We start from the raw sequence: 11,661 nt of genomic DNA, 5'->3' as shown, positions 1-11,661 counted from the left end.
GTAGGAGAAGGGAAGCTGCAACTTCGAAATCTGCAAGCAGGAACCAAGCTGAATTTCACACCTCTGCCCTGCTAGGATCCCTTTCCAGACCCACCCACTTCCAGTCCCAAAGCAGACACATGCCTTTGCCATTTAAAAAAAAATACCCTGCAATAAACCTGTTTTTCTTTAAAAATGAAAAGTTAACCATTCTATCACACGGCAAGCTGAAATCTCTCTCATCTATTGCTATGCCATAAAAGCCCTGCTTTGTGGCAAAGGCAGGCCGTTCTGTCCTTTTTCTAAGCACATCGTTAATTAAAAGTATTGCTTCGTTTATTGATCAGTTGCTTTAAGAGCAGGAAAATAAATAAATACATACATACATAAGAAAGACTCCGTTCCCTCACCCCCCATGGAAGCAAGATGGGATCCCTCACAGGACAGGTAGTTTAAGTTGATCTGTGTGAAGTTGTATAAATCAGTGTCTGCAACTTTATAAAAAGAACAAGAAGGAAATGAATCAAGAGAAGGTAAGTGGGGAGCAAAGGCCTTTGGGGTTCAACACCTCCCATGTGGCAGGAGCATCTATTCTGCAGACGGAGAACTATCATCAAATGGTCTTTTCCATGCTGCACCAGCTTTCCATATCCAACTTCCATTTTCTTCTCAGAAAACAGCAGTATGTGGACAGCTAAGGGCAATGTGAGAGGGAAGACAGGTTGTTGTCTTTGAGATTTCTGAAAGGGGGGGAGGGAGGGAGGGGAGAGAGAGAGAGCGAGAAAGAGAGAAGAGATTTCCCTTCCCATGCAGCATGCACATACCGATAAATCTCTTCCCTGTTAAAGAGGTTTGGCAGGTTTTGGAAATACAGATGCCCCCCAAAGTCTGTTCAGCAGAAGCAAGAGGAGTGTAAATGCCCTGGAGCAGTGTTTCCTCTTCAATGCATCCCTCACACCCCAGGAATGCAGCTCTTACCTGGTGTCTGTGGATAATCATTTTAGCTAATCGGCAAATGTGCCAATAGTCCTGAGACCAGGATGAGGGTTGCCTGCTCACTCAAAACATTTATACTTTTGGAGGGCACAGAATTTATTTGTAGTCTGATCATCCCAACCTTTTTTTTTGCTGTGAATGTGAGGAAGAGTTTCGCCATTCACGTCTGCATCAGCTACTCCGAATAAAGTATCCAGATTGCCAAGTGAGTGCGGGGAAGGAACTGGGGCAAATTAATGGTTTAAGACGTTACTTAAAACACTGCAACCTTCCCTGGCTACCTGCTATGCTAGTCTGAAGAGATAAGGACCGCTGTTTAATCACAGTAGATTAAACTGATTAAAAAGTCTTTCTAATCAGGTAACATAGATTTTATTTTTTGTTAAATTAATAATTTTTAATTTAAGTACGTCTTAAAAACTGCAGATGGTCATAGAAGGATCATCCCCTTCACATGGGTGGGTGGGTGGGAAGGCCTATTCTGAGATGGTGCGTCCTGTGACATATGGATGCACCATTCAGAAATGAAAGAATGATGCTGTTTGTGAGTCTTCCTGGGCAGCATGATGAAAGAAGAGGAAGGGCGCAGAGCTTCTCTTTGGCAAAAAGAGAAGCTTGGGAAGATGGGGAGCCTGGAAGCTAAATCCTGCTTTGGGTTAGTGGGATGTACAGCACCCAACTTTCCCTCTTCCTCATTCCTAGCCCTTTAGCAATGTAAGAGAGAGAGAGTGGAGCTTTCCCCTCCTTGGCCATCTCCCTCCCACTTATAAAGTTGTTGCAACAAACCAAGCAAGGGAAATGTCACCCTCTCTCCTGTTGCAGGAGATATGGGTCCTCCTCCGAGGCCACGTGCCCCCAGCCAAAGTTCCTATTGCAGTACAGCTTGCTGGCTTAGGGAAGGGCCCTAGCTCAGTGGTGGAGAATCTGCTTTGCCTGCAGAAGGCTCCAGGTCTAATCCCTGGCATCTCCAGGTAGGATTTGGGATGACCATAGTCTGAAACCCTGGAGAGTTGCTGCTATTCAGTGCAGACGATACTGAGTTAGATGGACCAATGGTTTGACTGGTATACAGCGGCTCCCTATGTTCCTACAAAATGTGTTGGGGGGGGGGGCTTAGGAGGATCTCCCAGCTTTGTGTCACTGTGGAGTTTATAACAAGTTCTCCGATTCCCCCAAATGTGGACAGCCTTTTTAAACTGAAAACTAATGTTTAAGTCATATACGCTTTAATCAATTAACTGATTAAAACTCGTCTGCTCCACCAGCTGAGATTCCTGTGATGGGGTGAGTGCCCTAATATTCAACCAAGGAGAATAAAATATGCTACGTCCCACCTGCCCTTTCCATCTGAATAAGCTGGAAATACTGGGCATTCTAGATCTTGATTGCCTATGTATATATTCTGTACTCCAGAATTATCAGAAAATGTAGTGTGATGTTTCTATACTGTTTAGAGAGTCATAACAAATGGGGGGTGGGGGGGTCTGGGAAGGTGTGCAAGTGCTGTGTCCAGATTGTCTTCACTTCAAGTCAATGATGTCTTCGTCAAAGGAAGCCCCAAGCTGAAAGAGGCTGCTGGACTGGGGGCTCTCGTCCCGTGTAGTGGTGTCGGGGTCTGAACTGGTGGAGAAGTGGCGCTCTTCAGAAGTGCTTTCGAAAGAGCATGCAACGAGCCTGTGGAGAGGAAGGCAGAAATCAAGAAAGGAAAATTCAAGCACCCCTCACCTCCGCCACAAAAAAGATCCATAACCTGTGATCACAGCAGATCAAATGTTTATTCTCTCTTACCATGTACAGCTCCTTCCATTTGCTAGACCAGGGCAGTTCAACATTTGACACCTCCCACAGCCCTTATGTTGCCTTCCCAAAGCCAGGGAAGGATGACAGCTCTGACAGGATCCTAGAGTGCTCTCACCTCCATCCCAAAGCCTAATTAGCACCTTCCCAGCTGGGTATGTGTCAGGTTTTGGCCTTGCTTACCCCGCCCCCCCACGACAAGGCAGTGTGTGGCCTAGGGGTTCCATGTTAAAGTACTCATGGTCCACTTGCTATTAAAAGTTGGGCCACCCTGTGCGGCCTTGGACCCACAAACCTATGGGACCACCTCTCTTGGTATGCCCCGCAGAGGACCTTAAGGTCCACAAATAACAACACTTTGGAGGTGATGGCTTCAGACAGAGGAGGGCTAACATAGCCATTGCGGCTAGTAGCCATTGATAGGCTTATCCTCCATGAATTTGCCTAATCCTCTTGGTTGGTGGGATGCGGGTGGCACCGTGGGTTAAACCACAGAGCCTAGGACTTGCCGATCAGAAGGTCGGCGGTTCAAATCCCCCTGACAGGGTGAGCTCCCGTTGCTCGGTCCCTGCTCCTGCCAACCTAGCAATTTGAAAGCACCTCAAAGTGCAAGTAGATACCGCAAGGTACCGCTCCAGCAGGAAGGTAAACGGCGTTTCCGTGCGCTGCTCTGGTTCACCAGAAGCGGCTTAGTCATGACCCGGAAGCTGTACGCCGGCTCCCTCAGCCAATAAAGCAAGATGAGCGCCGCAACCCCAGAGTCATCCACGACACGACCTAGTGGTCAGGGGTCCCTTTACCTTTACTTGGTGGTCTTAACTACATTTTGTAGCACATGTACCTTACATGTAAGGTAAGAAGAGCCCTGCTGAATAAGGCCAAAGGACCACCTAGTCTAGCATCCTGTTCTCACAATGGCCTACCAGATGCCCTAATGAGAAGCCTGCAGGTGGAACCAGAAGCAGAACAGCACTCTCCACCAATTACAATTCCCAGCAACTTGTGTCCACAAGCATGCTGCTTCAAGCAGCTGGAGAGTTCTCCTTTATGCAGCTCTAGCTATGTGTGATTTGGATCAAGACCTTGGATGGGGGCGGTGGTGGTTAGAAGCCTCCCACCCCTTGCTGCTGGCAGGTTTTACAAAGAATTAAAGGAAGGCATTCAATTGGGAGTATGCAACATGATTCTGACCTAATAGGCAGTTTAGGGGCTGCAGATGCAATGAGAATATGGACTCTTGTTCAGAGTGCTGCTTCTGCCCCTCAAAGAATTGCACCTTTCTATATGTTACCTGTCACTACTTGTTGACCGTACTGTTCCTGGCTTGGGGTCTGACTGTTTCTGGGGGGTTTTCTTCTGCTTCTGTCCTCCCTCCGACTTGGGACCTTGGCCGTCTAGAAGACCTGGATGAAGAAGAAAGGAATGCTTCTGAATTCTCAGAGTAAAGGAAATGGAATTGTTTCATTTGTCAATGACTAATTCCACCTGGCTGTTCCCCAAAGGGGCCTCCGAGGTGATCACTGGTAAGTGTAATACAACAACAGACGGGGGAATCTATAAATCGTCTTGCTGTCCTCACTGTAGTGAGCCTTTTGCTGCCTTTGGCAAAGGGTGATGAGAAGTCTCTTGGCTTTCCTCTCCAGCTTGGACCACTGCCATAGTGCTGAGCTTTGCTGGTCAATGACAGGGGAGATCACTGCCCTCCTCTCCAGATCCAAGCTGGCGAGAGAGGCTGGGATTCGCCATTTGGGGTGCCAAGGGGTCTAAGGCTCTTTAAGTGCACACAGGGGCACACAGTTTGAGGTCAGATTCCTGACAACCAGAGGGCTTGGGGAGGGCTTGGCTACCATATTCTGCTGAAATCTGCAAGCCCCTGAACAGACAAGCAGACTAGCCCATGCCACAGTGAAGAGATTCAAGCGAGCCTGAGTGAGGAATCAGTACCTGCAGTGTCAGTCAATAGCATCTTGACTTCATGCTTAAAGAGTAAGAAAGCAGGAGGAAAGGGGTCAAGCAACGTTCCTAATACAATGAACTCCAGCACCAGGGTGTTGCATTTTCACCCAACATAGATCATGGCTACATCCAAATATCTCAATGTGCCTGGCAGTGCTGCCGCCAGGATCCCTTGCTGCCTATGCCCCTGGATGGCCCTATTACTTTACCAAGTAATTCTTTGCGTGTCCGGGTTGCGATTTCTTTGATCTCTATGCGCGACAAAGAGAGGGAAGGAGCGACAGGGATGGAGGCGCTGCTGGCCGACGTCGGGGTGGTGATGACTTTGGGGACCAGGGGGGACTTGAGTGGGCGTTCGATGCTCCTGCCGACCAGGTTGCTCAGGGGGATCTTGTAGATGTTTTTGCACAGAGCTTCACCTGAAGTGACAAGGAGGAGGAGGGTCGTGGAGCAGGAGTTGACTATAAGCAGGCTTGCGGGTGAGTTGGCGGTCCACAAAAAAACTCTTTTACCCTCCTTATAATAATAACAATCATTTATTATTTATATGCTGCCCATCTGACTGGGTTCCCCAGCCACTCTGGGTGGCTTCCAGCAAATTATAAAACCACAGTAAAACATTGCACATTAAAAACTTCCCTATTTGGGATGCCTTCAGGTGTCTTCCAAAAGTCAGATAATTGTTTGTTTCCTTGCCATCTGGTGGGAGGGTGTTCCAAGGGAGGGTGCGACTACCGAGCAGGCCATACCCGTGTGCCCTGGTTCCCTGTAACCTCACTTCTCACAATGAGGGAACCGCCAGTAGGCCCTCGGAGAAGGATCTCAGTGTCCGGGCTGAACGATGGGGGCGGAGACACTCCTTCAAGTATACAGGACCAAAGCTATTTAGGGATTTAAAGGTCAGCAACAAAACTTTGAATTATGCTAGGAAATGTACTGGGAGCCAATGTAGATCTTTTAGGACCAGTGTTATATGGTCCCGGTGGCAGCTCCCAGTAACCAGTCTGGCAGCGACATTCTGGATTAATTGTAGTTTCTGAATCACCTTCACAGGTAGCTCCACATACAGCACATTGCAGTAGTCCAAGCGGGAGATAACCAGAGTATGTACCAATCTGGCAAGACAGTGTGCGGGCAGGTAGGGTCCAAGCTGGTGTACTAGATGGAGCTGGTAGACAGCTGCCCTGGACACTGGTGCCCTTGGCTTGTGCCTCCACGGACAGCTGTGAGTCCTTTAGGGGCACAGTTACTCCATTCCGGACCAGGGAGTCCCCCCACCTGCCCGCCCCCTGTCCCCCAGAAACAGTACTTCTGTTTTGTCGGGATTCAACCTCAATCTGTTGACTGCCATCTACCCCTCCCCCCAACCGCCTACAGACACCCACACAGGATGTTCACTGCCTTCACTGGTTCTGAATTAAAAGAAAGGTAGAGCTGGGTATAATTCACTTACTGGTGAACACCCAGCCCAAACCCAGCGGTTTCATATAGATGTTAAAAAGAATGGGGGAGAGTTTGGAGCCCTGGGGAACCCCACAAGTGAGCGCCATGGGGTTTGAACATTAATCCCCCGCCACTACTTTCTAGACACAACCTAGGAGGGAGGAGCGAAACCACTGCCCCCAGCCCTGGAGGATACTGTGGTTGAAAGTATCAAAAGCTGCTGAGAGATCCAGCAGAACCAGGAAACAGCTTTCATCTCTGTCCCTAGCCCACCAGATATAATCAACCAGCATGTCCAAGGCAGTTTCAGTCGCATGGTGGAGCCTAAAACCCGACTGGAAGGGGTTTAAATAGTCCACATCCTCCAGGTGTGCCTTATTGATTTATTATTTTTATTATTTTTCTAATTTGTTATTTTTTTCCTTACCACACTGTATTACAAAAGTAATATTGACTGAAGCATAAACATAAATTAAACCCTTCCCCCCTTGAACAGCATTTCAAATGACATTCCTTGAACAGTATTTCAAATTACATTTCTTACAGTATTCTACAAAAAGGATTAAGAATCTTCTATGTAATGTAATATTTGATCTACTATAATATATAACACTATTTTTTCCTTTATAGTGTTCATTGTTTTCTATAACCTATAAGTAAAACAAATGACTCCATTAATTAGATCCACATTTCATTTTTCTTAATTCACCTAATCCTTCTTCAACTGATCCTATACTCCCTTAAAAAGACCAACCGATTTTATATGAAGTTAGCACTCTTATGCCAGATTTATTTATTTATTTATTTAACAAAATTTATATACCACTTGAATGTAAAACAAAGCAAAACCTCTAAGCAGTTTACAAAAATTTAAAATAAAACATTAAGATTATCCATTTAAAAACTAGTTTAAAAAAACAGGTATTTACAATATGGTTAAAAACAGCAGTAGCTAAAAAGAAATAAAACAAAAGAAATAAAACATGTAACATCTATGCATCTGAATTGGCTTAGCTAAAAAACCACAACATTTTACACATTTAATTGGTGAATCACACAAATCAGTTAATTTCACCGCAGATGATAGCAAGGCAAATAACTCCAGTTTAGGTGGAAGATGACAGCAGTGGAACAGAAGCAGCACTGCATGCAATGAACACAGAATGGAAAAATATGCCTTCCTATCTCCCTAAGTCCGACATTGTGCAGATTTGGGATAAAAGGACAGTTTCAAGCCCAAAAAGTTTGAAGACTGATGCTTTAGCTCAGCCTTTTTCAACCTGTGGGTCCCCAGATGTTGTTGAACTACAACTCCCATCACCCCTAGCTAGCAAGGCCAGAGCTCAGGGATGATGAGAGTTGTAGTTCAACAACATCTGGGGAGCCACAGGTTGAGAACCACTGCTTTAGCTGAACATACTACAGAAGCAACAAATTCTCAGTTGGCCTCAGCCCCTTCCTTACCTTCTGCTGCGGAAGGAGAGAAAACAGGGATTTCATTGACTGATGGTGTCTGAGGGGTAGTAGGTGAATTAGTCTCCTTGGAACTGCCGTTGGATGGCTCGCTCACTGCCGTTACGGCTCTGAAGTAGATATCTGACTGGAAGGAGAAAGAGGCTGTGTTAGCAAAGTGGACTTATCTGAAGCTATGGGTTGTCACTGTGGTACCCGTGTGCCCACAAACATCTCCAATGGCACCAACAAAAAGGAAACCCCAAGGTTTGTATAAGTACCAAAATGTTTGTCCAGGGAGGGATACCTTGGGCAGCAATGAGGGCAAAATAGGTCAGTGGGGACAGAGGATGCTCAGTGAGCACAGAATGCTGTCTGGCAGTTAGGGAGAAAACCCAGAAAAGTGAGTGGAAGTGGGAATGGAATATCATGGAAAAGAGCATGGCCAGCTGGCCGGCAGCTTGAACAGGAATATCACACAGCAAAGTTTTGTTGCATGTCCTGCTTGTTTAGTGGGCTTATGGGTTAAATGATGCAGTCTTAATATGAAACACAGGGTCCCTTCCAACTCTACAATTCTATGGTTCTGCCTTTGTAGTGCTAGAAGAGGCATGTCTAGAAGAAGGGGAATTTTGCACAGGAAACCGGATTTCTTATCTCACTGCCTTACCCTTGATGCCACCAGCTGAAGCGCAGGGACCACAGCTGTGTGGACGAGGTTCCCATTCACCACTAATCTGATCTCAATGGAATCGGTGGTGAAGGCCAAAATATAGGGGAAAGCGCAAACTGTAGGAAGAGACAAAAGCATTTAATGAAGAAATAAATGCAACATGGTATATGATGGGCTTCTCTGCACATGTTGTCAGTCCTAAGCATCATGAAGCTCTGAAGTTTTCCTGATCTACAATAAGCCTTTGCCATGTTATTACTGACTTACAAAGCACCATCAAAGTCCAACAACATCAAAAACAGATTCCTGCCCCTAAAATTGAACTAAGGGGAGGAAGACAGAGGCAATGGAGAGGGGAAGAAGACTCTTCAGGTCTGCTCAGTTGCACATACTAAAGCTCTGTTTTTAGGAGGGGGTGAAGCTGATGGGGTTGTGCCAAAGGCTTCCCAGAAAATGTGGGTTTTGAGGACAGAGAGATTTGAAGGGAGAGAGGAAGGTATTGTGCAGGTGCTTCAGGCAGAAGAAGTAGCAGAAAGAGAGGAAAAGGTGGAGCAAGAGAGCTTTGGACAGTTGAGGGTAGTGGAGCAAAGGGCAGGGATATAAGGGAGGAGAGACGGGTCAGGGCAATGGCAGGCTCTGAAGTCAGGAGGAGGCATTTATGTACTGGATCCAGGAGCAGACAGGAAACTGATGGGTGTCTCTGTGTTACACAGGGGCATAATGTGATCAAAACAATTAAGGCAGGCTAAGGATGGGCGCGGGTGACGCTGAGGGTTAAACCACAGAGCGTAGGACTTGCCGATCAGAAGGTTGGCGGTTCGAATCCCCACGACGGGGTGAGCTCCTGTTGATCGGTCCCTGCTCCTGCCCACTTAGCAGTTCAAAAGCACGTCAAAGTGCAAGTAGATAAATAGGTACCGCTCTGGCGGGAAGGTAAACAGTGTTTCCATGCGCTGCTCTAGTTTGCCAGAAGTGGCTTAGTCATGCTGGCCACATGACCCGGAAGCTGTACGCCGGCTCCCTTGGCCAGTAAAGCGAGATGAGCGCCGCAACCCCAGAGTTGGTCACGACTGGACCTAACGTTCAGGGGTCCCTTTACCTTTTAAGGATGGACAACCTTTTTCTGTTTAGGGCCGCACTCCTTGCTGACTACCACCCCCTTTTTTCTTTTCCTGCCACCACATTGTCCTCCTCCCTCCCTCTGCCTGCCCATAGAGGCTGTCCCTCCACATTACAATGGCTTCACACAGCAGCAGAGACTTATTGGAAAGGGGGAGGCAATTGGTTCTTCTTACCAATGGCATAAGGAACCTGGTTCCAGCTGAAGTGGAAGTCAGATGCTGATGGCTGGACCAAAGGCGAGCCCCCATTGAAGGGGCACACTTTGCGGTAATAGCAGACATCTGTAACAAGAGACCCCTGTTAACTTCAAGCAAATAAAGAAACATAGACCTTGACACTAAATGTAGAAAAACAAGGCAGCCAAGCAATGTCACTGGCCCTGCTCCCGTGACAACAGCCAGGAACACAGAAATTAGAAGGAGTGAAGCTTTCTCCTGTTGCAGCCTCACCACTTCGCTGGGAAAGGCCTCAGCTACTCTATGCTCAAGCATCTGGTCAATGCCAAAGCCACAGGTAGTCACCAGTGGAATTGGCAACCTTCAACATCGGAGAGAGGAGAGCTGTTTTTCAAATACATAGAAGCAGTGCTTGTTTTTTCCTTAAAAAACGTTTAGGAGTACTCTCATTTTCCTACTCATATTGAAATACTGCCCCTCAATGAGGCCAAACTTAGATTCTCAAAATGTTTAGGGGTAGCGTACCCCTGTGTACTCCCAGAAAAAAAAAAGCACTGCATAGAAGACAGAAATGGCAGGAAAGCAGATTTTGGCTAAATGTGAGGAGAATCTTCCTAAAGGTAACAGCTGTTTCACTGTGGAACAGTCTGCCCGAACAGGAGGTGGTGGGCTCTCCCTTGCTGGAGGTATTTTAAGCAGAGGCTGGATGGCCCATCTGCCAGAGATGCTGCTGTTGCACCCTGCATTGCACAGCCCGTAACACACCAGGAGGCTGGCTCCCTTTCGACTCTACAGTTCTATGAAATGGAAGTTTGGCGCTTGCTTTCTCCTTGCTCTTCTGCTTTGTCCACATGTGCGAGGGCTTTTGCTCATCCAGGTTCCTAGCTTTGCTTTGCCAATAAGATATACTGACAAGAAACTGAGATTTTTGCTCAAGTCAGCTTCACCTAGAATCAGAGGTCTGGCAAGTGGGGTGATGGCTGAGGTGGCCAGAAGGCAGAAACCTTTCCAGATTCCTCGTCTTTCTGCCTTCAAGTCTAGCTGCTTAGACTATTTTCACCACTACCACTAGGTGTGGGCTCATTTGCCTATTCTAGTGGAAAAGGGAGGGCAAGACTTGGGGGTTGGCCATCTACTGCATTCTACCATCAACCCACTTGAGCCCCTCCTTGTTTTGGATAAGGATAATGGAGAAGAGGAGGCTTAGTGGCTGCCCAATGCATCAGTCCAGGCTCACTTCGACTTCTGGCAGCTGTTTTGATGCACCTGTCAGCTGCCCACCCACCACCGTGTGCTGCTTATGCAAAGAACATGTGCAACCAGCAGGAAAGCAAGTCCGTCTTTCTCTTCTCTTACTTCTGCCCCTTTCCAAACAAGCTGTTTACTATTACCCTTATTCTATTTAAATTGTATAACTGTTTTATTATATTATAATCTTATACTATACTATATTATATTATTTATCAATCATTAATGTGCAGTGGACATATATTGCGGGGCATATGTGCAAGAGAAGAAATGCTTTTCATGCCTATGGGGGCAGTCCTATGGCAAGATGACCACCTGTCATGGATGCATTAGTTGAGATTCCTGCATTGCATTGGGTTGGACTAGATGACCCTCAGGATCCCTTCCTACTCTATGATTCTGTAATTCTCTGAAATATGATGAAGATGATGATTGGGCTATATCCAATAACATAATTAAGGTACTCTTAGTAGAACTATTATTACCACTTTATAAATGATAGTGACATTAATAATATCACTTATAAAAATAAAATATGATAATATCATTTATAAAGCACCTAACGTTTTCCAACTGTTTTATGTTTTGCATCAAAGATGAGAGAATCCCTGCCTGCAGGTTCATAATCCAACAGACATTATGCAAAAGGAAAAAAGTAATGGGAGGAAAGTAAGCAAATTCTTGAAGTTACATCATCTCAATAACATCCTCCGATTTCCACAGGTAGGCCTCCCTGCTTTCAAGTGCACACGCACGCAAACACCCCAACCACCATTGCTTTCCTGACTGCCAGCAGAGGGTGTTTCTCTCCAGCTCTAG

The 11,661-nt window shown here is 46.4% G+C and overlaps 1 protein-coding gene across 6 annotated transcripts in view; it reads right to left on the bottom strand.

Annotated features, from left to right (window-relative positions):
• Nucleotides 1-297: 297 nt before the first annotated feature.
• Nucleotides 298-11,661, bottom strand: part of GARNL3 (GTPase activating Rap/RanGAP domain like 3) — a 104,893-nt gene continuing 93,529 nt past the window's right edge. For all 6 annotated transcript variants that reach the window (XM_080990719.1, XM_080990724.1, XM_080990721.1 and 3 more), the window contains 6 exons: nt 9,592-9,699; nt 8,294-8,412; nt 7,636-7,771; nt 4,938-5,147; nt 4,064-4,175; nt 298-2,649 (listed from right to left, as the gene is read on the bottom strand). In XM_080990719.1, coding sequence (XP_080846845.1) covers nt 2,496-2,649; nt 4,064-4,175; nt 4,938-5,147; nt 7,636-7,771; nt 8,294-8,412; nt 9,592-9,699 — 839 coding nt within the window. In that variant the 3' untranslated portion in view covers nt 298-2,495. The remainder of the gene's footprint in view (nt 2,650-4,063; nt 4,176-4,937; nt 5,148-7,635; nt 7,772-8,293; nt 8,413-9,591; nt 9,700-11,661) is intronic.

Source organism: Podarcis pityusensis (assembly GCF_964106645.2).
Source record: "Podarcis pityusensis genome assembly, chromosome: Z".
Lineage (NCBI taxonomy): Eukaryota > Metazoa > Chordata > Lepidosauria > Squamata > Lacertidae > Podarcis > Podarcis pityusensis.
The sequence above is the reverse complement of the archived record's forward strand: the minus strand, read 5'-3'. Positions and strand labels throughout refer to the sequence as shown.